Consider the following 26,445-nt stretch of genomic DNA (forward strand, 5'->3'; position numbering starts at 1 on the left):
CCTTAGTTAATTTCAATCCGTTGTCTGTGGCCGAAATTTCGCCGACATCTTTTTATTATGTGCAAAAGCGAATGATGCACAATTATCATGGTCGTATAAACAAAGACACGCATCCCAAATTGTAAAATATCATAACATCATAAAAAAGATAAAGTGCCGGTATCGAGCAAGCATCACAAATCGTGCGATTGTGCATATAAATTTTTAAGGTGTTATATATACACAGTGGGAAGTACAAAGATTTACATACATAAACATACATCAAATGAAAAGTAAAAAAAAAAAAGATATTATTTATACATGCGAAATATGTCTGCTTTTAACAAGAATAAATTTAGAGTAATTATAGTACAATGTATTATCAAATTCTATTTTTACTATACCCACCACCGAAGAATGGGGGTATGCTCACTTTGTTAAAATGTTTACAATATCAAGAACAAATTTTCCCTGATCTCATAAAGTATATATATTCTTGATCAGTATCAAATTTTGAATCGATTTAAACATGGTCGCCTGCCCCTCTGTTTGTCTTTACAAATATACTCCTTTTCGTAAAATACCAAAAGTACCGGCTTCAAATTTGCATAAACATATCAAGTTGCTGCACACATGGTAATATGGAGAATGGGCGAAATCAGTTAAAAAATGTGCCCACATGTATAACATAAAATACTGTTATAAGCAAAAAAAATTGTGTTTTTGCTTATTATTTATATTTATTATTATTATTATTATATTATTATATTGATTATTATTTATATTTATAAAGCACAATATTACAAAAATACATGTTCTGTTTTGACATAACGGTGGTAGAAATAGAAGATTCGATTACAGGCGAACATTATTACCTTAGCTGCTAGATTTGTGCACTTTTCATAGCATTATATTATCAAGACAGCAGAAAACAAACTAAAATTGAAAATGAATCTACAGCAACGCTTGGATATCTAGCGCAGACTATGCATAAATCAACGCAATTTATATACGGATAATCGTTTAATTTTTTATATACGATCGAGCTAGATAATTCCTACAGCAAAAATTTGTATTTAATACAAACGTATTACCAAAGTCATCGAAAAATCAATTGGTCGTCAAATTGCCGTAACATAAAATAGTAAAGCATTGAGCTTTGCATAAGCATTTAAAGTGCAAGATATTTTGTTGCTAACGAAATGTCCCTTTTTATGTATATAACGTTTTGAATACGTTGAATTGCTTAAGCAAATATATGCACGGGTGCCCACTAATATTTTTGATATAACATATACTCTACATGTTCTTAGTGTAATCTTCCACATGCATTGTGCACAAACTTCAATAAATGTGCTCATTTCAGTTCTTTACTCTCTTCCTAAGTTCTTTCATATTGTTTGTTTCTATAAGATTAATTATTATATTAGATTATATTGGAAATTTTTAAGTTGTCCTTCAACCCATCAACAGCCATACGAAGTATATCATCGTTGGTTCGCAAGCAAAGAAGTATGTTGTAAAAGAATAAACCAGATTATTAAACGCACAACTTTCACGTTCGCTTTTATTTCTCGTTTTGTTATAGTCGAAAGAAAGAATAATGCAAAGAAGGCTGCATAAATTACGCCATTGATTGGTATGGTGTCGAACATATGCGGTCAGTTATGTTTATAAGCTTATACGAAGGCTCGAAACCACAAAATCCGCTTTGAGCACAGACAACATTGCAAGCCAATAACATTATGTATACCTGTATAAGACAAGACATTTCGATAGCAACATTTACGTGGCAAAAGTATTATATAAATAAATAAAGACTTTCTGGTTTTATTTTTAATTTAAGATATTTATTTTTTATTTTAACTGAAATTCTAGCGTGTGTGACTAATGCCAAACTTGAGCCAGCTTTTTAAAATTGTTTTACAATATGGAAAACCTCTGACTTGACTAACTATTCACAGCAAAAAAAATATTTATGAGAAAGGACATTTAACTGGCAACATTTGCGCAACAAAATTATTAAGTACTATCCTAAGGCATCCAAAATAAACAAACGATATTAAAAACCGTAAAAGAGACTAAAAGAGTTGAAATGAGACCATTTACGGAAAGTTGTACGATAAATATTTCAAAGATTACACTACGAACATGTATATGCTAGTCTATGACGTTTTGAATAGAGCTGCGCGTGAGTGGATTCGCGCAAAAGCTGAAATACTTGTGTGCAATTGTACCAACGTTTGCTTAAACAATTATATATAAACGCACACGCAAAAAAATTTTCAATTTAGACTTTTCTGTGCTTGGTCGCTTTTATTTTTGGCATTTTCAGATAAATCTCTTTTATGTAATAAATAAATTCGGCTTTTTTTGGGTTAATTCCAAAATGTTTAATATTTAATATACAAACATACGGTGAGAAAGTGTACATGCGAAAAGTGTTTAGAATTAACGACGAAAGCGGACGTGGACTCAACCGACTTCTCCTTTATAAAAACTAAGGAATGCTCGGGAGTGAGTAATTGGACACATTCAATAGAGTGCTTAGAGGCGACTTACCTTGTTTGCTCAGTATGGGCGAATCAACGGATTTTCCACAAACATCACACCTCCGCCTAAATCTTCTGAATGTGAACTACAGGACGCAGTATGCCAATATTAGCCAGACTAAAAGTCGGAGGAACATAACTTCACCTTTACTTCAAATAACGAATTACCAATGAATTGCAGAAGTTAGGAAACTATTTTACGAACAACAAACACCCCCTCAAATTTTGCAAAAATTATATCAAGGGCAACCTCAGTTGAGGCACAAAATCATTAGGGGACCAATCATTCAAGGGCATACCAACCAACATTTCAACGGAACTGTCAATACCGGCAATTTTAGTAACGACCAGCGCTGTCCCCAAAACAACAATGACGCGATGAACCAATGGACCACCAAATGGAATACCAAACATACGCACAGAAACATGCATCTTCACAGCAAGTCCAAAGAATAACTCCCGAACAACAGAGGTCCTCCAACACGACGTGCGAACAGGACGAGTATGGTGAAAACACGGCGGCAGCAAATTCAGACCAAACATTGGATGAAGGTACGGAATTGATTGAAAATTCCATCAAATAGATATTTCAAGATATTTAGTTTTTAGACTAAGACAATCTTCACTGCCTTATTTCGAATACATAAATGGCGGCGGAGATATCTTAAAATTCTTAATAGACACAGCGGCGAACGAAAATTATTTTCAATCTAAACCTTTAAGGAAACCCATTGCAAGCGAGAAACCCTTTTTAGCAAGTTCCGTATGCGGCAATATTAAAATAACGCATGACGCTTATATGCAACTATTCCCAAATAACGGAAAACTCAAATTTTTCATTTTACTAAGTCTTAAATTGTTCGATGGTATTATTGGTAGCAAGTCATTGAGAGAACTCAATGCCGCGATTCATACCAATCTTAACTTTACAACAATAGATCCAAATACTAAAATTTGTTTGAAATAGTACATTTGAAGCTACGTTAACAATATTAAGTTACGCACTTCCTATTTGTTCGAAGAACAGAATAATCGACATTCCAACTCTATTTTCGGATCAAAGAGAAATGTATGCAATGTCCGATCAGCCAATCTACTCTAGAAGCTACCTAATGGGTTTGAAAGAAGGCGTAGACAACCAAATAAAAGAATTATTCTAAGATAATATTATTAGACTTTCAAACTCCCCGTACAATTCATGCGTGTGGATTGTTCCAAAAAAAGTGAACTCATTCGGTCAGAAAAAATATAGAATAGTGTTGGATTATCGCAAGTTAAACGAAATTGCCATACTCAACAAATAGCCAATTCCTGAAATAAATAAGTTAGGAGTCTTGGCAGAAACAGGTATTTTTCCATGGTCGACCGTAAAAGTAGTTTTCACCAAATACCGCTTAGGAAATCCGACATCCAAAAAGCCATCTTTTCAGTTGACGACGTTAAATAGAAACGTATCCGATAGCCGTTTGGCTTAAAAGGTGTCCCTTTAATATTCCAAAGAACTCTCGATGATCTTCTAAGAGAGTATATCGGAAAGATAGGCATTGTTTATATCACAATATTCATCGTAATATTCAGTAATCTTATTCGGAAAGCACGAAAAAGCTAACCTAAAGGTTAAGCTTGACAAATGCATGTTTCAAAAACACGAGTCAAATTTTTCAGTTTCATAGTTGAGACAAATGGAATTAAATCTAATCTCAACAAAATTCAAGCAATTGCAGATTTTCCTCCACCAAAAAATCTCAAGGACTTACGATCATTGCTAAGAATGACAGGCTACTATAGAAGTTCTTTAACGACTTTGCTAAGCTTGCCCCTAACAAGCCTTTGAGACGGGCGGATGGGCGCGTATCTAAACAAGCCTCTAAACACAACTTGAAAAGGTTAGGGAAAGAATAGATGGATTCCTTCAGTCACCTAAAAAACCCTCTATACTGGGTATTCTTTGTAGTAAGTTACCCCAATTTTGATAAACATTTTGAGCTTACGATAGATGGGTTCAATTTCGTTATAGGAGCAGTTTTTCTCAGGGTAGGAAACCAGCAACTGAATAAAACAAAATAACCTACACTATAAACGAGAACAATATTAGAGCTATAATATGATCACTAAAAACGTTGTGCAACTACATGTACGGATCGAGGAAAGTCAACATTTACACGAATCACCAACCACTGGCGTGTACCTTAAGCATTAAAAGCATCAACCAGAAATAAAAAAGATAGAAAGCCATCTTCGTAAAATTTAACTATCAATTAGAATAAAAACCCGGTAGAGAAAACATCATAGACGGCTGTTTAGCCAGATCGCCATCAACAAGGAAACAAATTCTTTAATGCTACGGTTCATACCAATGAAAGCTCAAAACAACACTTAATCCCATCAGTGAAAGTTGCTGTAAACGTGTTTCGTAATCAACTAGTTATTAAACATAACGATGAAGTCAACTATGGACTAGAAACCATTTTCAATAATATCTCGGGACCTACGATATCGCAGAAAGAATTGACCGACGAATCTTCGACCGAAATATTAAGCAACTATCTCAATCTAAATGTTGTAGACGGTCTGTGTTTCATAGAGCCAATTATGTGGATAATACAAAATTACTATCCACAACATTTTAAGTACGTACGATTCTCACAAACCATGGTAAAGGACATAGAAATTGAGGAACAGCAGACAGAAAGAGTTTGTCAAAAACATTACACAATCCATAGAAAGAAAATCGTCCACAGATTTTACATAAATATTTCTTCCCAAATATATCAGCCAAAATTAAAAAAATAATTGAAAACTATTAAACATAGAAAGAAAACAAATATGCGCAACATTCTAATAATACAGAAATTCAGCCTACACATGTTCGAAGCCATACCGGCAACACCTTAAATACTGATATTTTTTCCACAGAAACACTTTGGTTCTGACTGCCATAGACAAATTTAGCAAATTAGAGACTTGATAAAATACCACGCCTTTGAACACATTAAGACACTTTTTTATTTTGACATACCTAAGATGATAGCGCTTGATAACGAGAAGGCATTCCGAAAAGCAGACGGAGCAATTAATAAAATTCCATGACTGTACTATTCATATTAACGGAAAGGCCTATACATTTAAGAAAAGTCCTCTTACAAAGCGGTACTTCCGCTGATACCTGATCAAAAAGAACACAAATTCTAGATTAACTTCAAATTAAGAATACCAGCCTAATCTTATATTTACAGACGGAATCAGCTGTCCACCAATACTCAGCTTGGGGATTTATAACCGGGAATGCGGTACTAATCATAATTTTAGTCTGGACAGGTAGGCGAAACAACGACAACATTGGGCTATTGCCCAATATTAATAGAAGTCCTATCTGACAGCATACCCTTAAGAACTATGGAGCGAAGGGTTCCAAAAACCCCCATTAAAGTCTAATGATATTCCGTACTTCTAATCGATTGAGGACAATCATTTCTAAAAAAGAAGACTTAAGGACCACTTGAATGAACATCATAGTAAACCTATTCGAATATATGTATTTTAATATAAAAGTGTTATAATGTTATGTTATATCATTATAGTAAAAGTATTGTTACGGAAATCCCAAATCTAGTCATTTTCTACAACCAACTGTACATTCGCGAGGCGTTATGCAGCTGCAGACCGATGAAAGCGATTAACGGAAAAGCAAACAGGTAAAAGCAAAGTGCATATTCGCAGGCGCGTCATGCAACTGCAGGCCGATGAAAACGGTTACCAACAAAAGCAGGTTAACGAATTAAAAATCAAGTCATAAAATTAGGTGTTAGTAATATGATGGCAAAAATGTATATAAATAGAATATTTGTGAAAGACAGCAGGGTAGAAAAAGAATATTTGCGTTAAGTGGTTGAGAGTATTGTCAAAAATAATTTGTAAATAATCCTACATTAAAAGAAATAAATTTGTAAATAAAAGAACTTTGAAGCGTATTTCTCTTGTACAAAAATATCCGCGATCCAGTGATACCGACTGTATCTTATAAAAGCGAATTTCATAACAATTGGTGTCAGAAGTGAGATTGTGGAAACCAAGAGAAATGGTGAAATTAGAAGAACTCAAAGTGGATCAGCTCAAACTGGAGCTGGGAAAAAGAAACCTTCGTACAACCGGTACCAAAGCTGAATTAAAACAAAGACTGGTCGAACAGCTAGAGAAGGGCGGACAGAATCCGTCTATACTTGAATTCGAACATAATATCGAGGCAGCTGCAAAGCAGAGCGAAGAAAAAGGCGAAGATAGTGCAAATATATCAAACATTGTGTAGTTGTTACAACAAATGCAACAACAAGCGCAACAACAAGCGCAACAACAAATGCAACAACAAACGGAACAGATAGAATCAAAAATTAAAATACAGGAAAATCAACAACAAATGCAACAGCAAACGCAACAAATGCAACAACAAATGCAACAACAAGCGGAACAGATAGAATCAAAAATTGACGAGAAAATACAGGAAAATCAACGCATCCTGCGAACACATATTGACGAAACACACGAGCAATTGGATGCCAGAAAAAATGCGCAGGAAGAGAATTCAGACGCCTTCGAAAGGAAATAAAAGCCTTAAAAAAAGAAGTAGCTAAGCTACAAACTAACGACATAACAGCCAGCTCTATCAAAGTAAAAGCACTCCTATATGACGGCACCACTAACTTCCACGCATTCAAGCCACAATTTGATGTTGTTGCAACAAGAAATATGTGGGATGATGACGATAAAGCCGTCGCCTAAGTAATTTCCTTAAGAGGAGCAGCAGTGGAAATTATCCAGATAATCCCGGAAGAAAAAAGAACGGAAATCGCGGAAATTATGGATGCATTCGTAAGGAAATATGGTAGCAAACATGTGAAGGAGGTAAGCCATCTAGAGTTGTCTTCGCGCTGCCAGAAACTGAACGAAAGGATCCAAGATTACGCTAACGAAATCGAACGCCTGGCCAATCTCGCTTATATCGGTGTGTCCAACGACGTGCTGGAACGATTGAAAATCGACGCCTTTGTTAGAGGTCTTCATGACGCGGAGCTTAAAAAAACTATATGGACGTCACCTAAAACGACGTTTACGGAAACGCTTGGCTTCTTACACAAGAAGCAGCTAGTGTGCTATGGGCATCAAGCATGAAGGTGAGACGCACGGAAGTTACCAGCGAGAGCGATAAAGCGATACGACAGACAAGCCGAAGTGTTACAAGTTGTAGTACAACGACAGCAGAAACTCCAAACTCCGAAGCAATAGTGTGGGCCGCAGCTACCGAGGAGCTAAGGCTAAACAATCTATGGGTTGTCGAGCCGAGTAAAGAATGTACGAAATACAACATCATCATTGAGAAAGCGGCCGTATCATCGATCAACAATTTAATACCAGTACGGCTATTAAACCCAACCAGCGTTACAGCAAAAATTCACAAAGGTGACATTATAGCGCAATGCCAAAAAGCCGAATATGTAGTAAATCATCAAGCCGAAATTCCGAAAACATGCCCAATGGTATCCCCAGAGGCTGAAATTCTCATAAAAAGATGGACAAGCAGCAGAAGAAATATGCCAAAAAGTTTTTGCTGGGAAAGAGGTCCGTCTTCCCCGGCGGTACGGATTTAAATGGTCGTACCAATGCAGCGAAGCATATAATCAACACTGCAGGAGCTGATCCGATTCGGCAACGGCCTAGAAGAATACCACTGGCAAAAAGAGAAGTGGCAGACTTAATCAAAGACATGCAAGAGCGAAAAGTTATCGAACCATCGAATAGCCCTTGGTGTTCGCTAGTGGTTCTTGTTAAAAAAAAAGATGGGTCTACCAGATTTTGTGTAAATTACGGGAAGTTGAACGATGTGACCAAGAAAGATAGCTACCCTTTGCCTAGGATCGACGACACCTTAGACACCTTGTCAGGTTCGCAATGGTTCTCAACCTTAGATTTGAAGTGTGGGTACTGGCAGGTTGAGGTCGCCGAACATGACAACGAAAAGACCGCATTTTCCGCTGGCGACGGCTTATATCAGTTTACCATAATGCTGTTCGGATTATGCAATGCGCCTGCCACATTTGAGCGCCTAATGGACTGCGTGCTAAAAGGGCTGCACTGGAAGACATGCCTAGTGTACTTGGATGACATTATTGTCATGGGTAAAGATTTCAAGGAACACCTAAAAAATCTGGCAAATGTTTTTCACCGATTGCAGGCAGCAGGATTAAAATTGAGTATCGAAAAATGTATGTTCTTTGGGAAGGAAGTGACATATCTTGGGCACAAGGTCTCCAAGACGGGAATTCATACGGACGAAGAGAAAATCCGAGCAGTAAAAGATTGGCCACAACCAAACAATTTGCACGAAGTTCGCAATTCCCTAGGACTATGTACATACTACCGCAGATTCGTCGCCAGGTTCGCCACGGTTGTATGACCTTACAAAGAAAAATCAACCCTTTACATGGGGTGAGTCCCAAGAGCACGCGTTCACGCAGTTAAAAGAGCTGCTATGCGCAGCATCCAGTACCAGGAGAAAAATTTATACTGGATACCGATGCAAGCGCAGAAGGCTTGGGCAGTGTGCTCTACCAGCAAATTGACGGTAACGAAAAGGTCATAGCATATTACAGCAAGCGCCTACCTAAATCTGAGAGGAATTACTGTGTCACGCGACGAGAACTGCTGGCAATAACGCAATCTGTCAAGCACTTCCATAAATATCTGAATGGCCAACAATTTCACCTACGGACAGATCATGCTGCTCTGCGATGGTTACTCAACTTCAAAGAACCAGAAGAACAGCTAGCCAGGTGGATTGAAAAACTGCAAACCTACCAATTTTCGATTTCACACCGTAGCGGCACATCGCATGACAATGCCGATGCTATGTCCAGCCGACCATTCGACCCGCACTGCAAACACTACGTAAAAAACGAGCATAAAAGAGGTGTCGTCATCTGCCGAACTATCGTGGAGCCCAATGGCAGCTTTTCGAAGGAAGACACGCGCAGTGCCCAAATGGCTGACAAAGATTTAAACGCAATATTCAAGGCCTTAGAAAAGGAGGAGTGTCCTACCTGGGAAGAGATTTCAAGAGAAAGTCCGATTACGAAGGCGTATTGGGCTCAGTGGCAAAGCCTCACCGTTGAAAATGGATGCTTGTGGCGCATATGGCATAGTGAAGATGCTTCATGGGCTAAGAAATTACTGGCGGTCCCACAAGCGAGAACTCATGAAATTATAAGGGAATAGCACGATGGACCAAGCGGAGGGCATCTTGGCATAACAAAAACCCTGGAGAAGATCAAGGAAAATTTTTATTGGGTATCAAGGCATCAAGGATTCCGTAACTGTATGGATTCGCAACTGCGATCGATGCAGCAAATCAAGAGGCCCGAAAAGTAAGCCGCGAGGGCGCTTGCAACAGTATAACGTGGGTGCACCGTTCGAAAGACTCGCAATGGATATTGCCGAGCCATTTCCAGCCAGCAATGCAGGAAATAAATACGTACTGGTAGTCATTGATTACTACAGTAAATGGTCAGAAGTATACTCCATAGCTAACCAAGAAGCAAAGACAATAGCCAAAGTATTCGTCAATAATTGGGTTACGCGGTTTGGAACCCCCATCGAGCTGCATTCAGACCAAGGTAGGAACTTTGAATCTTCGACCTTTCAAGAGGTTTGCAAAATATTTGGCATTAATAAAACTAGAACGACTCCGTTGCATCCTCAGTCTGACGGAATGGTCGAAAGGTTTAATCAAACGCTCCAAGAACATCTGCGAAAAGTGATCGACGACGATCAGCAGGACTGGGATGAACACATACCCATCTTTTTAATACAGGCATACAGGTCGGCAGCGCACAACAACACTGCTCTACTCCCGGCGCAGATTTTGTTCGGGTCTAATCTGAGGCTACCAGCAGACTTAAAATTCGGGACACCGCCTAATGTCCAAAGGACCGAGACCGAATATGTTGCTAGATTGAGAGTGATATTGGATAACATGCACCGACAGGTTCGAAATAGAACGCAAATCGTTAGTGACAGGATGAAAGCAAGATGCGATCTGAGGGCTAACGCTGACGGATTTAAGGAAGAGGATTTAGTGCTATTGTACAATCTTTTACATAAAAAAGGTATGTCACCAAAACTGCGATGTAACTGGGAAGGTCCGTACAAAATCATCACAAGGATAAATGACGTGGTCTACCGAATACGAAAACATCCCGGAGGCAGAACTAGATTCAAAGTGGTACACCTGGACCGACTGACCGCATATCGAAACGACCTTGTTCGGGACGAACAAGATTAAGTGGAGGGTAGTGTCACGGAAATCCCAAATCTAGTCATTTTCTACAACTAAATGTACATTCGCGAGGCATCATGCCGCTGCAGACCGATGAAAGCGATTAGCGGAAGAGCAGACAAGTGCATATTCGCAGGCGCGTCATGCAGCTGCATGCCGATGAAAACGGTTACCAACAAAAGCAGGTTAACGAATTAAAAATCAAGTCACAAAATTAGGTGCTAGTAATATGATGGCAACAATGTATACAAATAGAATATTTGTGAAAGACAGCAGGGTAGAAAAAGAATATTTGCGTTAAGCAGTCGAGAGCATTGCCAAAAATAATTTGTAAATAATCTTACATTAAAAGAAATAAATTTGTAAATAAAAGAACTTTGAAGCGTATTTCTCTTGTACAAAAATATCCGCGATCCATTGATACAGACTGTATATTATAAAAGCGAATTTCATAACAGTATTTTATTTAATATATCATAACAAAATAGTCATATACAAACAATTTAATTCGCTCACCTATTCTTCCAATAATTCTAACTCTAATCCAAATCCTACACTGGAAAATGGTCGGTAAAGTGTCAAAGGCTTAAGAGTACTTATATCACATATTACAACAGACACTTTAAGAAGACAAAGATCACAGGTTATGCAGACAGTATTAAATCCAAACGCTGACTTGGTCATTGCCAGGGATCAACAAATAAAAGATAGACAGCAATAGAGGAGGACAACCTGAGCGATTCAGATAAAATTCCAGATGTTGTGATATGTTTAAAAATATTTTTCGAGACAGCCAGGGAAGTTTAACCCTTGGAAAGAAAGCTTGGATCGAATATTAGAAATTTACGAACCATTCAGTAAGAAAGAAGGGGGAATTCTAAGTATAATAAGAAAAAAATAAGAGGAAATACCGATATAGCCTTAAAGCCGTACAACACACTGCTAAATTGGTCTACGATATCACAATGTCTAGGATTAGGGTGACAAACGAGACCTGTCAACATTAGAGTACCAAACGGCGAATTTGTTGCAAGTGAACAAAATCCACAAATACTGCCAAAAAAGCTTACAACCATCTCTCTCTAATATTGAATAAACTAAGATACCTCGAGTTGGGAAATGAATCGCTTAGTTTCCTAACAAAATTCTATAGATATAAAAACTTTAAATACCTTCATAAGGGGGCTAAACTGCAATTTTCTCCGACTCTTACAAATAACAGAGCGCGCAGATCTATTGGAAACACTCTTCTTCTGCCTCAACTGGCAAATCATCGCTTTTGCGGAGATCACGCACATACTTGAAGAAGTCACTAACCTCCACAGATGCCTCCAAAACGGAACTTTGCGAAAAAACAGACGTCTTGGAATTAGTCCTCATACCGCAATCATGGCAATAGTTTCTTAATCGCACGGGCAATCATAACGCTAACAATCCTTAAAGGCTACCCCTACTAGCCCCAATCACGCCTCAAGTAACTTCCCAATATGTAAGTACGTAAATGCTTGTTACATAGCTAGATTAGAAAGTTTATCGATAAATCAGAAGGAAACTGCGGGCAAAATCATAAGCATGTAATCCAAAAGCTTTTCTGAAGGAAGATGAAATGTTTGTAAAATGTTGGAACAAGCCGATATGAAGGTACAATTAGACAGAAGTAACGTGTCCAAGAGGTTGAATTTTTTGGATATATTTTTGCACTTCTTGATATATGAATAAACCCAGAAGACTATTGGAAACTTCCCACCACCTCAAAAACTTAAGCAGCTTCGTACTCTTCTCGGTACGTCCGGTTTCTGCACGCGGGTTGGTATTGAAAATGGGCCAAATCAGAGCAAAAGCTCGTACAGCGCACAAAAAGCTACAAGTAATTAAATTTATTTTGCTTTTTTTTCATTTTTTTAGCGCTTGTTTATCATAAGGCAGAAAAGACCAAACGTTTAAAATTATTTTGTACACTCGTCAAATCAGGATATATTATCTGCCTAAAAATGGGTTAATTTTAAATGGATATGGAAGACACCACAATAAATTTTTTCTTTATTAAGAAAAAATTTATTATTATACCAGCGATATGGGTATCAAATAAAAGAACTTGAAAAGTAGAATGCATTGTGGTGGGTATGCGAAATTCGGTCCCAGCCGAATATAATTTCCTCACTTGTCTGTATTCTAGAACACAAAAATTATATCTTGTTTCTATAAAAAGGCAAATTTTTCAAGTGCGTATTAATGGGCAAGCAGACCCAAAACGTAACCTAATGTAGTACAAGTTTAATCCTTACATACAGCACTACAGCTTTCTGATCCCACTATATGCACAGAAAAACATTGTGGTCGTGAACTTTCCCCTTCGATGTGGATGGCTCTCTTGGACTAACCCACGACTTTTTGAGTTTGGGATTGTCTTAGTAGATCCACGTTTCATCGCCAGTCGCAACACGCCACAGAAAATTCTTCTTTTTGTGGCCTGGCAAACAACGAAACCGCGGTGGTGAAACGGTTTGAAATGGCGTTTTCAGTCATTTCGTACGGTAGCCGTTTTCCTTTCTTTTGGATTTTTTCTATTGTATGCAAAAGTCTACAAATACTTGACCGCGAAGCTGTTCGAAAGTTCTCATCAATAAGTCTCGAAATTTATTTTTTTCGAAGTTTTTTTTTTATTATTATATCGCTAATGCGAAGCCAATCAATTTGTGACAGTCGACACAAAAATTTCTTGCTCTTTATGCTACGAAATTTACGTTGAGGCCACATTTCTATCTTCCAGCGTACGAAAATAGGTTACTAATTCTACCATTATCTTCACTCAGGGAAGGTGGGTTTGGCTTATGCATTACTTTCTTGTTTAAGTTATCAAATGACTCGTCAGGTCTGCCAAATTTAGATTAACTCCAATGCTCCGATTCGTTTTTTTTTTTATTATAAACCCAATGGAAATGCACGTATGAACTTTTTACCCCACATGCCATGGGATGGAATGTTTGCACTGAATTAATTATCTACATGGTATAATCCCAGTTCATTGATTCAGTTAAGGATGCGCTGATATCGTACTGACCTTCGTTATTAGATATAAAATTGCTTATAAGTGCTCATTATTTCAGTATTATATGCAATTTTAACTAAACTAAGCTTTTAATATTAATGCATAGTTTAAGTCTACTTGAATTTAAACTGTAGCTGCACAATGTATGTGTAGCATAAATAAATAAAATAAATAAATCAATGATTAGATTTCACGGAAAACTAATTTCGTTTGTTTGCTTCAAACACATTAATTTTTTACAATTAATTGCGAAATAAACATGGTTTGGACTAGATAAATTTAAATACAATGCTTTGTTAAAAATCGGGTCAAACAATACTCATTTCATCAATCATATGTACAAGGTGAAATTTGCGCGATTTTATACGTCCTCGCGCAAAATAATCACATAAGAGCAGTATGTACGTTATAGACAAACAAGTTAAGGCGAATTTTCGGTTTTAAAACATTGGTCTATTTAACACGGACACATGAAGACACATTACGCTACTTATGTTTGATTTAGTTTAAGTAATCAACTGCATACATTAGGCAAGTTTTCGCCAGTTTCTCCGTCCCGTTTTTAAATATTTACAATGAACGCATCCAACGAAAATTTGGTTTGGATCGGAGAAGATCATAACGAACTTACGATGGTGCCAAAAAAAATCGTGGCGCTGTTAAAAGGCTGGTTGATTTAAACACAGTTTTGAGCGTTACGCAGCTAAAAGAATGTCCAGGCTAAGATTCTTGGTTGCCTCAGATTTTTCGAAGAAGAATAAAAGATTCCTTCCAGCGAAATCTTCCTTGGAGGAAAGTGAAATCGAAGGAACTGATGGATAACTAGACGGTAAGGTAATTACTCAATTAATCATAGTAAAAAGTCGCAAACAAATCAACAACAAACCATTCGTCGAATTTTCTTGGAAGAAAGCACAGCTCCTTCTTTCGCAGATTGCCGGAAAACAAAATTGCCGAAATTAAAAAAACGTAAATTCCTTAGCTTATATACAAATTGAACTGGCTTTGTTGTCGTGTGCGCAATAGTCATCATCAACAACCTTAAGTTAAATAATATTGAAAAACTTTAAGATTTCCCTCTTAGTGTTAAGGAGGGCAGTGCTGCAAATTTACATCAATTTGGTGACAAGCTTAATGCTTATAGCGAGTGCTGCAATCTGTGTGCATCCAGAAACAAGTTCCTAATGGTTTCTTGCTGCGCACGATTACTTCAAATTTTGATGCCCAATCCCGAGGGAAATGAGTCTTTTTTTGTTGATAAATTCCTATCACGATTTTTTATGAAACCATTTTGGGATAACAGATGTTGCAGGTTGGAAAATGTGGGGAGTTACCGGACAGATAAATTCACAAACCAGTCAACAGAAATGTTTCTTTGCTCACGCAAAAGTACTTTTGTTGCTGTTACTGTGCTTCTCAAAAGCACTCCATTACCGATCGTTCTCACTTTGAAAATTTAAGCGCATCACATCCGCACAAGAAAAAGATTGCAAATCGTTTCAATTCCCTAACAAACAAAACATTACATAGAATTGCGAAACCGGTCATTGCCTTTTTTATCCAGAAAAGTATCAATAACATATTATTGCACTTCGAAAATCTTGTCGTCGAATCTGCGCCAGGTTTGCCCATGTCTACAGAATAATCTGCCATATCTTCAACTTGGCAATCCACGCTGATTATTAGCTGCCGCTCTACCTACACCTGACACGCAATCTTTAAATGCGCTGTTTGCACAGCTACCATTTTTTGTATAGGATATGACGCTTTTATTGCAAATAAATCCGCCGATATATCCATACAGCCGAAATACGGAGATTATTCTACTTTAGTATCATCTGTCATCGTACCAGCTGTGACAGGTTATTAGCCGACTGTCAGCTCTAATGTAAACAACTGAAATATACCGACAAATGAGCGATAAATAGATTCCTTCCCCATTCGCTCGGCAACTCTGCATGAAATAAGACGCTTTCTTGCAGAAAATTCTTGAAAAATAAATTTTTTTTTCAACAAAAAAAAGAAAAAAAATTCTCCTTTTTTTTTTTTGTTTCTGAAAACTTTTGAAGTAGTGAAAATATATATAGTGAAGTTGCGGCATTTAAACAAAATCAACAAAGGCTTCGACGTCCTTGTGCTTCTCCGCAAATTGCGCAGCACTACCTGCTGTCTTCAACCTCATCCTGACAAGACTCACTTCGTCAACTCACCTGTACATTGGACATCAAGTAGCGGCGATTCCTGTCAAATTCTTAAAACTGCTTTAACTTACAAGGCTTTGTTCTTCTTTGTCTCTGTCGGTTCCACCAAAAACGGCTGATTTCCATATCCATTCTTTTCTCGGTAAGTCAGTTGATCCTTTTCTCTTGCCTTTAATCTAGCACGAAACCTAAAAGTCGCCCGCCCCTCAAGGGGGTGAGGCTCTCAAACATGTTATCAAACGATGATGATTTCGAAAATTTTGTTCGAATCACGCATAGCAAGGGTTCACTTAAAAGAAGAATCACAGCCCAGAACGAAGGTCTCAAAAAGATCATCTCTGATAAGAACAATTCATCTGTAAAAGACTTGACTGAGGATGTCAATATCACCTCCTTAAAGTCCCCGATCGCTCCCTCTAGGAATAAGCCTCCCAATAAAGACAGCTCGGTGAACAGTAACAATAATAGTAGTCCCATAAAAGGAAAGAGCTCTGACCCAACTAGTCCAAATCGTTATAGTGACGACACGACCGGTGAGTGCTACGTATTCAGTGAAGTATGCAACAATAACCTAGAGAAACCTTTTCGCCTTAACTCAGATTTATTTTTTTTCGAACACATCAAAGATCTCAAATTGGATGGTTTGATTAATATCAAAACCATCAGCAATGGCAAAGCCAAACTTGGTTTTGCCACTGCGGTTGATGCCAACAACTTTATAATAAACAATGATTTTGGTCCAAAGTCTTGCAAGGCCTACTTCCCTAGAATTTTCACAGAAAAATTTGGGATCGTAAAAAACATTCCACCTTCAATTAAGGAAGAGGACTTTCTCAACTCAGCTACCTCTGATATTGAAATCATTTCTGTTACAAGAATCCTCAGAAGAGACCCTGCAGACAGAGAAATGTTCATCCCAACAAACAGCCTAAAAATTGGTTTCAAGGGTAAACTAATTCCCAAGAGTATAAAATTCAACTATTGCAATATTCCAGTTGACTACTTCATTCCTTCCGTCAGGCTCTGCTATAATTGCGGTCGATTTGGTCACATCGCCAAATTCTGCAAAAGTAAGGAAAGCAGATGCCTGAACTGTGGCAAGTCACCGGCCTGTCCTACGGACTCATGCCTCTCAATCAAATGTCTAGATTGCGGGTCGCTGGACCACAACGTAACATTTCGAGAGTGTCCAAAAAGAAAGAAAGAGGAAAATTTAAAAAAAATTTTAACCATCCAGAATTTATCTTTTAGAGAATACAAAGAGAAATTCTCTAACAACCCATACAATTTACTTGAAAACTATGACGTAAACTTCCCAGCAATGAAGGACAGCAATGCTCCTAACAATATCAGAGACCCTACTATTGATATAAATAATATTTTAATTAACAAAAACTTCAATGCAGTTTTAAAAATTAAAACAAGTATTCCCAAGTCCTTGCACAGAATGTCTCTCAAAACGCCCTCGAGTCACAGTAACAAGTCGCAGGAGCCAAAAAAACCTACCCCGCCCCCTGAAAAGCATACTTTCGTCAATAAACATAAATCCACTGAAATGGAGATAATTCTGGAAAAGATTTTCAGGATTCTCTCCATCTCTTCTCAAGAAGACATGCTTAAAACCATCCAAACAGAAATAAGTTCCCTTAAATCAAAATTTGATCTTTTAAAACAAGGTACATCTGGATCGGCCCTATCATGTTCTAACATTTCTCATGACGTCCTTCCTACAGTATAACATACAAAGCTTCAGGCGTAATGCCCATTCTCTTGATTTTTTCATAAATTCCAACCGTACTGATTTGGCCATCTTGAGTGAAATCTTTCTGTCCGATGAAAAAATTTCCGATCTCAAAATCTCAAATTACAACTCCGCTTATAAATGTAGAAGTGACGGCTATGGAGGTGTTGCCATCCTTGCCAGAAAAGGCATATCCTTCAAACAAATCCCATTTAAATCGACTGCTGACATAGTCATTATCAAAACCTCTTGTCTAAAACCTAATATCGTCATTGCTGCTTGCTATTTCACGCCCAACATCCCCATTCAATCTTTCCGGGATGACTTTAATCGTCTCTGTGATATGCTCAATAGTTTCCACAATGTCATAATTGCAGGAGATTTCAATGCAAGACACCCTTGCTTTGGTGACTCCGTGTCAAACAATAAAGGCAAAGCCTTGCAAGAAATCATTAAAGCTAGTAACTTCTATTGTCTGAATGATAATTCACCAACCTATTTTCACTCTACGACCAACAATTGTGGTAGCGTGTTGGATCTTACTTTCACTAACGCAACCCATCTCACATTCAAACGGGAGGTTAAAGAAGAAATTTTCCTGGGAAACAGCCACCACCTTCCTATTCTCTTTAATGCCACCTCTATTACCTCGTACAAGATAAATGACTTTATCTCGAGGAAAAAACTCCTAAATAATCTTATTCACGTATGTCTTGAGCCACAGGTCGAATCTATCCAGTGCTCATTTCAACAAGAAATAATTAACGCCAAATCCGACATCCAAATCTCGAATTCCTACACACCAAAACCTTGGTGGAACGAGCTGCTCACTTCACAATTCCGTAGATTACAGGCTGCTAAACAAAAATTTTCCAAATACCCCAATATTTCGAATTTTGAAGATTTCAAGTTATCACAAAAAGAATGGAAGAAATCGATTAGAAAAGCCAAAAGATGCCATCGAGCCCTCGTTATCGAAGAACTATGCTCAAATAGCAATACAAAGCCATTCTGGAAATTTTTAAATGGTCATCGCACCACAAAAAAGAAATGCAAGCACCCCATTTGGGATGATCTCAACAACAAATCCTACCTTGAATGGCTGAAAGCTCAAGTTCCCTCGACATGTGGTCTCCAAACCTCCTTACTTAACTCTCGGATGGAAAACATCTCTCCATTCTCCCTTGATGAACTCATGCACGTCCTTAAGTCGAAAAAGAAGTCCACAGCAGCAGGCCATGACGGAATCAAATATGAAATGATAAAGGTCCTTCCCATGCCAAGCCTTCTAACCCTGCTATCTGCTATAAATGAGCGCTGGATGACCAACTCGTTTCCCCCCGTTTGGCGTACAATTAAAATAGTGCCCATTCCTAAACCCGGAAAAGATCTTGAAATATTCACCAACTTCAGACCCATATCCCTCTTGCCTGTTCTTCTAAAAATTACCAACCAAATGATTAAAGAAAGACTAACAAAATTCCTGAATCACTCACACCTTCTCCCGTCAAGGTCCTTTGCTTACCAAAAAAATATCTCCACCGGTATGTGCCTTAATGAAGTCCTTTTCACAATGAAAAAGCAAATGGGAACCAGGTAGTCATGCTTTGCTTAGACATTAATAAAGCTTACGACTGTGTAAACTTAGCGAAACTGGACCAAATTCTATCTGATTTTAAAATCCCGACACAAAATAGGCATTGGGTTCTCAACTTTCTTTCCTCGAGAACTCTCGCATTAGATTCACATACAGTCGAAGTTTGTGGAGGCTTACCTCAAGGTAGCTGTCTCAGCCCAGTTCTCTTCAATTTATACACAGCCGGTTTACATCAATTACAGGACAATTCTACCCATTTCAATATGCTGACGATTTCCTCATCATCACTGCTGGAAAATCATTAATGGAAGCAGTCCGTAACCTGGACACTAAAGCCAATCTTTTTCACAAACTTTGTGCAGGCTTAAATCTAACTTTCAACCCGGAAAAATCAAAAGTCGTTCGCTTTGCTAAGGGTCCCAAAAAAATTTTTTACATTACAATCAATGGTATAAAAATCAGTCCGTCTTCCTCTTTTAAATTTTTGGGCAGAATAATCAACTCAAGTTTAACCACGCATGAGCATTACAAGGATAGCCTCGAAAATTGCAACACAGGCTCAAATGTCATCAAACTTCTGACCAACATTCACACCGGACTCCCACCTAGGAAAGCATTAAACGTTTACAAATCTATTGTTAGATCCAAAATTGAATATCCCTACTCTACATCGTGTAACGCTCCTGCGTATACATTAAAAAAAATACAAACCTTTCAACACTCAATCCTAAGACGTTGTACCGGTTTGTCCCCCTCAACACCAACATCAATTTTACGTTCCATCTCTTATGAACTCCCCGTTGCTAAGAGAATTTATCTTGTAACTGCAAAAGAACTTCTCAAGATAAAAATCTTCAAACCTGCCTTCTTTGACGAGGTCGCTTCCAGACACAATCATGTCATCAGTAGTTACTCTAACTGCTTCAAAAAATTCAGTAACATCTTCAATAAAGTTAACTCAATACCCTCCTGGAATAATATTATTCATGATAAATGCGTAGTTGAATTAAACTTACTTAATTCAATCACCAACTCAAAAAAAAATCGATCAGGGTCTTGTCTTCGAATCGCTTGTCTGCAAAAACTTAACCACTTCGTCGAAAATAACTTCAAAATATACGCAACGGATGGATCTATCAATTCGGACATCTCTAGTTTTTCAATTATTGAATACCCAAACTTACTTATAGGAAAATTTAAAGTTCTACAAGAACTATCATCCACTTTCATTGAACTTCTGGCCATCAGACAAGCAATCATCCACGCATCTGAAATTAAGCTGAAAAAATTTGTAGTTTTCTCTGACAGCAAATCTGCTCTAATTTTAATCAAGAACAAAGACCCATTCAATAAGTATGTCTTCGATATCTACAACCTTTTAAAAGACACAAGTATTGAAATTTGCCACATCATCTGGATCCCAGGTCACTGCGGTTTTAGTATCAATGCAAAAGCTGACTTCCATGCTCGTCAAGCTAGGTTCGATGGTACAGTTTTGTCCATAAACTACCCCCCCAGCGAAGCTTTTCTGCTAGTCAAAAAACTCATCATAAAAGAATGGAAAGATGGGTATCATGTTTAAGCTAGAGAAAAAAGTGACCGGCTGTTCTACAAAATTTACCCTTTTTTGACACCCACGCTTCTACCTAAAGGAAAATTCACAACATGGGAATTTAAAGTTCTTCACCGTCTTATGAGTAATCACACCTACGACAAGGTCTATTTTAAAATGATCAAAGTCTCCTCCTCTGACATCTGTGAGGATTGCAATATTACTGAGTCTGCCGAGCACCTTATTTTTGAGTGCAGGAGGTTTGACATCCTTAGACAATCTTTCAGTATATTTAACCTGTATAACAATCTATATGAAATTTTTCGTGCTGGTAACTTTAGGCATTTGAAGCAACTGACTGCCTTTATCAAATCAGCTGAGTTTTCATTCTAATTTTACATTTAGTATTTCTATTACAATCACGAATCGCCTACACTTTTTCTTTTATCGGCATTATTAGCCGGATCTTGACAGTACAGTAACAAGGACGGTGATTTATGGATTGACAGCGGAACAGAGCCTCTCATTGCGAACACTCTGCCACATCAGTCTACCTATGCTTAAATTTTTTCATCAATCGCTCTCAACTTCGTTTCTGGATTATGGATCTAACATTAACTTAACTGGTCCAATCCATCTCTAAACAAACAAAAAAAAAAAAAAAAAAAAAAAAAAAAATAGATTCCTTATTATACAAACGTGTAGACGTTCTAAGCGATACCGGCTGGCTTGGTGGATGAACAGTCATCGGTGATGGATTTCCTACTTGAAATTCATGGTTATTAACTGTAAACGTCAATTCCATTAAGCATAAAGAAAATATGCTCGTTAAATCTTTTTGGAAAGTGGAAAGCAAATATAATGAAGCTCGTTCTGCTACAAGTGCAGACATCAAATTCGACCGTGAGATATCTCAGGAAAATCGGCTAGAATTGCGTGGGGATATATCCGGATATACTTCTATGTTCGAATATTTGGGAAAATGGATCCGATTTTACCATTTTATCAACCGCTTCGTTGTACAATTGGTTGCCAATACTATACTTCGTTTTGAAAAATGCAATGCATTTTTGAACAAGTTCATATGTTTAGTTTTGAAATTTGCACGAAGTCCTGGTCCTTACACGCCATTTAGTTTGATGTTCTGTTGATTCGCAGATACATTTTGCAGCAGAAAAAAGAGCAAACAACAATATAGGTAACAAGTAACCTTCATTTCCTTGCGCCATTTATTGACTGATCAAATATAATTTGTGGGACATTTGAAAACTCAACTTTGGACTTTAATACTCGATATTCCATCAAATTACCAAAAAGTCATTCGTTTAGTAAGGCGCTATTCACGCGCTATCATGCAGTACCATGCCACAATCCTGCAACAATATTCAACCCTTGGTGGGTGAAAAGCTTTCAACAGCATAATCTCGATATGCGTCCAGTGTTTCTGTCTAAAACCAAAATGACTCAACATATCATCAATAATTTTCCTCGTAATTGCATACACCCTAACAAAACTTTTCGCATTACCGCAAGCAATTTCACTACAAGTCGGATATGAGAAATGGTGAATAAAAAACTACATTTTCATTCTTGTTCGTTTATCAACACAGACTTCTTACTTAAAAGTTGTTCCTGGCATATCTACACATTTTTAACTGCTGTAGAGCGTTTCGTCTGAATCATAGGAAAGCCAAAATAACCTGGTCAGACAATGCTATAAATTTCACGTGCATCAGGTATTAGCAAAATTAAAACCCCTGTTTTTAAGACTGTCTCATTTGCAAATATTCCACCAGCAGTGTCCTGACGACGGAATTGAACAGAAATTTCTTCCCGCAAGATCTGCGCATTTTAATAGTCTATGCGAAGGAGTGATAAAAACTGTACTGTTGGACTGTAAAGGCTAACTATAGGTGAGCTGCACACATTAGTCTGCGAAATATCTTCGAGTTTAGATTGCAGGCTATTATACCGGCTTTCAGAGAATCGGCAAAACTTAGAGATCCTAGGCTCAAATATTGAAAAGTTTCGTACTCATTTCTATGTGACTTAAATGATATCAACATAGGTTGTTTGAGTAGGTGGCAAGGATTCTGCCACATGCTACAAATTTCTTCGAAAAAATACGAGAATTAGTATCCCTCTCTTCCTTAAAATGTGGTCAATGTGGCGTTTCGCCACTTTCAACATTTCAGCGGGGAAGGCTTAATGTTTCTCTAATTTTTATATTTAGGAATAAGTTGGTGATGTCAGCAATGTATAACGACAGGATACTTATATTGGTTGAAATTCACGTTATGATCAACAAATAAATAGAATAATAATATCAATCTACTAAGCTGTAAAAATTTTCCATGTCTTTTTTGAAACTAACTTTAGATCATTTAGAAGGTTAGGTACAGACTGTTAAATATGATACACTACATGATGTCATATATCTTTGACAACCCTCGCCACAAATGGCCAAAATGGAATTTTCAGTCAATTCGTACGATAGCCATTCTTACCGCTATTGCTGATATTTTCTCCCAACAGTACATCGTCTAATATATTCGATTGATGCCGGTAGACATCTGCAGTAAGAGTTTTTATGTTTTTAGCGGTTTATAATACACTAGCTTGCTGATCGTACCATGTGCATAGCAAAACTTTGTGACCATAAGTATTCCCCTTGAGTGTTGATATGGATGGCTCTCCTGAGCCAATGCATGACTTTTTGGGCTTGGGATTATAATAGTAGATCTACTTCTATTCGCCAGTCACAATACGCCGCAAAAAGCTCTTATTTTTTTGTCTGGCAAGCAGCGAAAGCGAATGAAAGTGATGAATGTCAAAAATGCAGTTTTAAGGGTTCCATGATTACCATCTTTATACAATGAATAGCTCAATAGTATTTCACGGAAAACTACTATTTTATGTAGAGAAAGGTCAAAATCACTGAATTTAACGTGTACACCGGTGTTTGGCGCTACTTTATCACTTTTACCTATGGAAATCGTTAATCAACATTAATGCAAGCGCCTAAAACTTCACGCTAATTTCTTAATATATCAAATAGTATTAAAAATTTGTAGGACAATGTGTTTCGACAGCCATCCTGAATACATTGGCAGTACACGTTCGTGTCTAAGACTGCAAAGTATATATTCATTATTTAATTTCACATATCGATATTGAAAATTAGCCCATGGGTTGTCAATTATTAAAAAAATGCAACAATTTAAAAAATTTAATTATTGCGTTTCATAATGTGAAGTAGTTACAAATTCTAGAACGAATCTTCATATATTATGAGAATGATCCTGATTGAGTCATTGGCCACGCACACATGGACATTTAACCAAACACTACAATGATCGATATCGTATGCTTTCGTTAACACTTCGTTAACTTTCTTAAATACTTTCGATAGTTTTTTTTTTCAATTAAATTATGAACAACTGGTTATTTTAATTATTGTAATTAGTTTGGGTGAATTTTTCCCTTTAAATATAAAAGAAGAAGATTTAATAAGTAATAATCTAATCGAACAAAAGTACAGTAGTGAACGGTGTAAATAATTTTTAACCATCGTTTATAAACATATAAAAAATAAACATACCTTGGGATAAATTGCGACTTAAGGAGTCCATACTACCGCTTAAGCCAATTTGTGCACCACGTTCAACCGAATTCAGATCGGCTATACTTTCGTTGGGCTGCAGACTACGTGATATATCAAAAACGCTTTTCTGCGCCGAACATTCATCGCCCAATATCTGTGAATAGTCCAACCCATTCGGTATGCGTAGGATAGCCACAGATAAGTACATATCCAATGCCTATAAATTCATTCATATGTTAAATCTTTCTCGTTTCTACTACTTGTATTTATATTTAATTTACCTTATGCATTACATTGAAATATTGAATTAAATCTTTGCGGTCGCAAGTCGACCAATCCGACTTGTAGCCCATTAATAATATATTTGGTTTTAGTTTTCCAATACCAGAAGCCTACAGTGGAATTAAAATAATTAATCGGTTTTAGCGATTGAAAGTGTTAAGACAAAGTGTTTATCTTTACAAGTTTTTAATGACAAAGCTGACTTTACATTCTTTAGCTAAGCCGAAGGTAGCAGTTCCATATTTTAACTGCCCATGCCCTCAAGCAAAGCAAATTTGTACAATGAAAATTCATTAAAGATTTTTCTCAGGAGCAGATTAGATAAAATGTCCAGACTGTTACACCTTCCCTTTCAAATTCGATTCATTACAAATTCATCCCAAGTATAACCCTTAACAAATGCTTACTAACAGCTAGTCTTTATAAAATTTCCGCAAATTCATGTTATTTCCACGTTTAAATATCTACGTTTTCAGAAGTGTTTTAATATATCCATCGACGTTACATCAATCCCGTTACTGGGGATCTAGTCCTTTATGCTGTTGTCTGATGCTAAACTTTTTAAAATAAAAAAATTTTTCACAATTTTTTTTTTTCTCGACACAAAATTTCGTAAAACTCTTAGATATCGCCATTCATTTGTTTTTTTTATGCAACACTCAAAAGAACTTGAAATAGACGGGCTTGCTTACCCGTTTGTCCATCTTGTTTTCTTTTGTTTAATCTACAAGCCATAATTTTTGAGATATTTTGGAGAAATTTGATAGTTAGTTTTACATCAAGAGCGAACAATATTAAGAATGGTTCAGATCGGCGCATCTTTCTAACCACTTCCCATATAAAGGCTTATTTTGAAGTGTTGTTGAATGAAAAACTGTAGAGTGGTACAGGGTATTTAATGTAATATGGGTGGTGTGGGGTATTTTTTTTTTATATTTTTTTTTTTATTTTACCCATTTATACATGAAATTCATAAAAAGAAAATTGCAGTCGAATTCAGTGCATCCTAAGAGAAAATCTTATACTAATTATTTTAAAACTAGTATACAATGAAAAGGAAGAAAAAAGAAGAATAATAATAACAAAGTAAGTTTAAAAATAAACTAAAAAGTTAAAAATAAAAGTTCATGTACAAATAAATAAAAAGAGAGAAAGAAACATAAAAAAATAAAAAAAAAAACAAGTACACAGCTAGCACAGAAGCACAACCGCAACACGAACTGATCCAGGTTGCAAGTGAACCCCTAAACCATTGCAAACACAATAAGCTTGACAACCAACACGTTAACAACACAATATTATTTTAAATGAAAATTAAGATATTAAGAATGAAATGTTAATTTAAGTACGACATAGGTAAACCGCGCATATTAAGCAAAGTTGCTTTAATAGACTTTAAAGAGTCTGATAATGAGAATAAGTGATAGACATCATTTAGATTTCTGCGACCACACAACAGAGGCATACTCAAGTATAGGTCTAACCAAACACATTTACAGCCTTTTCGTAATATAAGGATCATCAAGCTCTTTGGGCCACCTCCTTAAAAAACCAAGCGCGGA

At 36.9% G+C, this 26,445-nt stretch overlaps 1 protein-coding gene across 4 annotated transcripts in view; it reads right to left on the reverse strand.

Moving 5' to 3' along the window:
• The window catches only part of LOC119643699 (bumetanide-sensitive sodium-(potassium)-chloride cotransporter), a 53,579-nt gene that overhangs the window by 12,485 nt on the left and 14,649 nt on the right, over window positions 1–26,445 (reverse strand). For 2 of the 4 annotated variants that reach the window (XM_038043110.1, XM_038043111.1), the window contains 3 exons: window positions 24,883–24,993; window positions 24,599–24,818; window positions 1–48 (listed from right to left, as the gene is read on the reverse strand). In XM_038043110.1, the coding sequence (XP_037899038.1) occupies window positions 1–48; window positions 24,599–24,818; window positions 24,883–24,993 (379 nt within the window). The remainder of the gene's footprint in view (window positions 49–24,598; window positions 24,819–24,882; window positions 24,994–26,445) is intronic. The other 2 variants (XM_038043112.1, XM_038043113.1) reach the window with 1 other exon arrangement.

The sequence above is a fragment of the Glossina fuscipes genome, unplaced genomic scaffold (genome assembly GCF_014805625.2).
Source record: "Glossina fuscipes isolate IAEA_lab_2018 unplaced genomic scaffold, Yale_Gfus_2 61535, whole genome shotgun sequence".
In the NCBI taxonomy this organism is placed as follows: domain Eukaryota; kingdom Metazoa; phylum Arthropoda; class Insecta; order Diptera; family Glossinidae; genus Glossina; species Glossina fuscipes.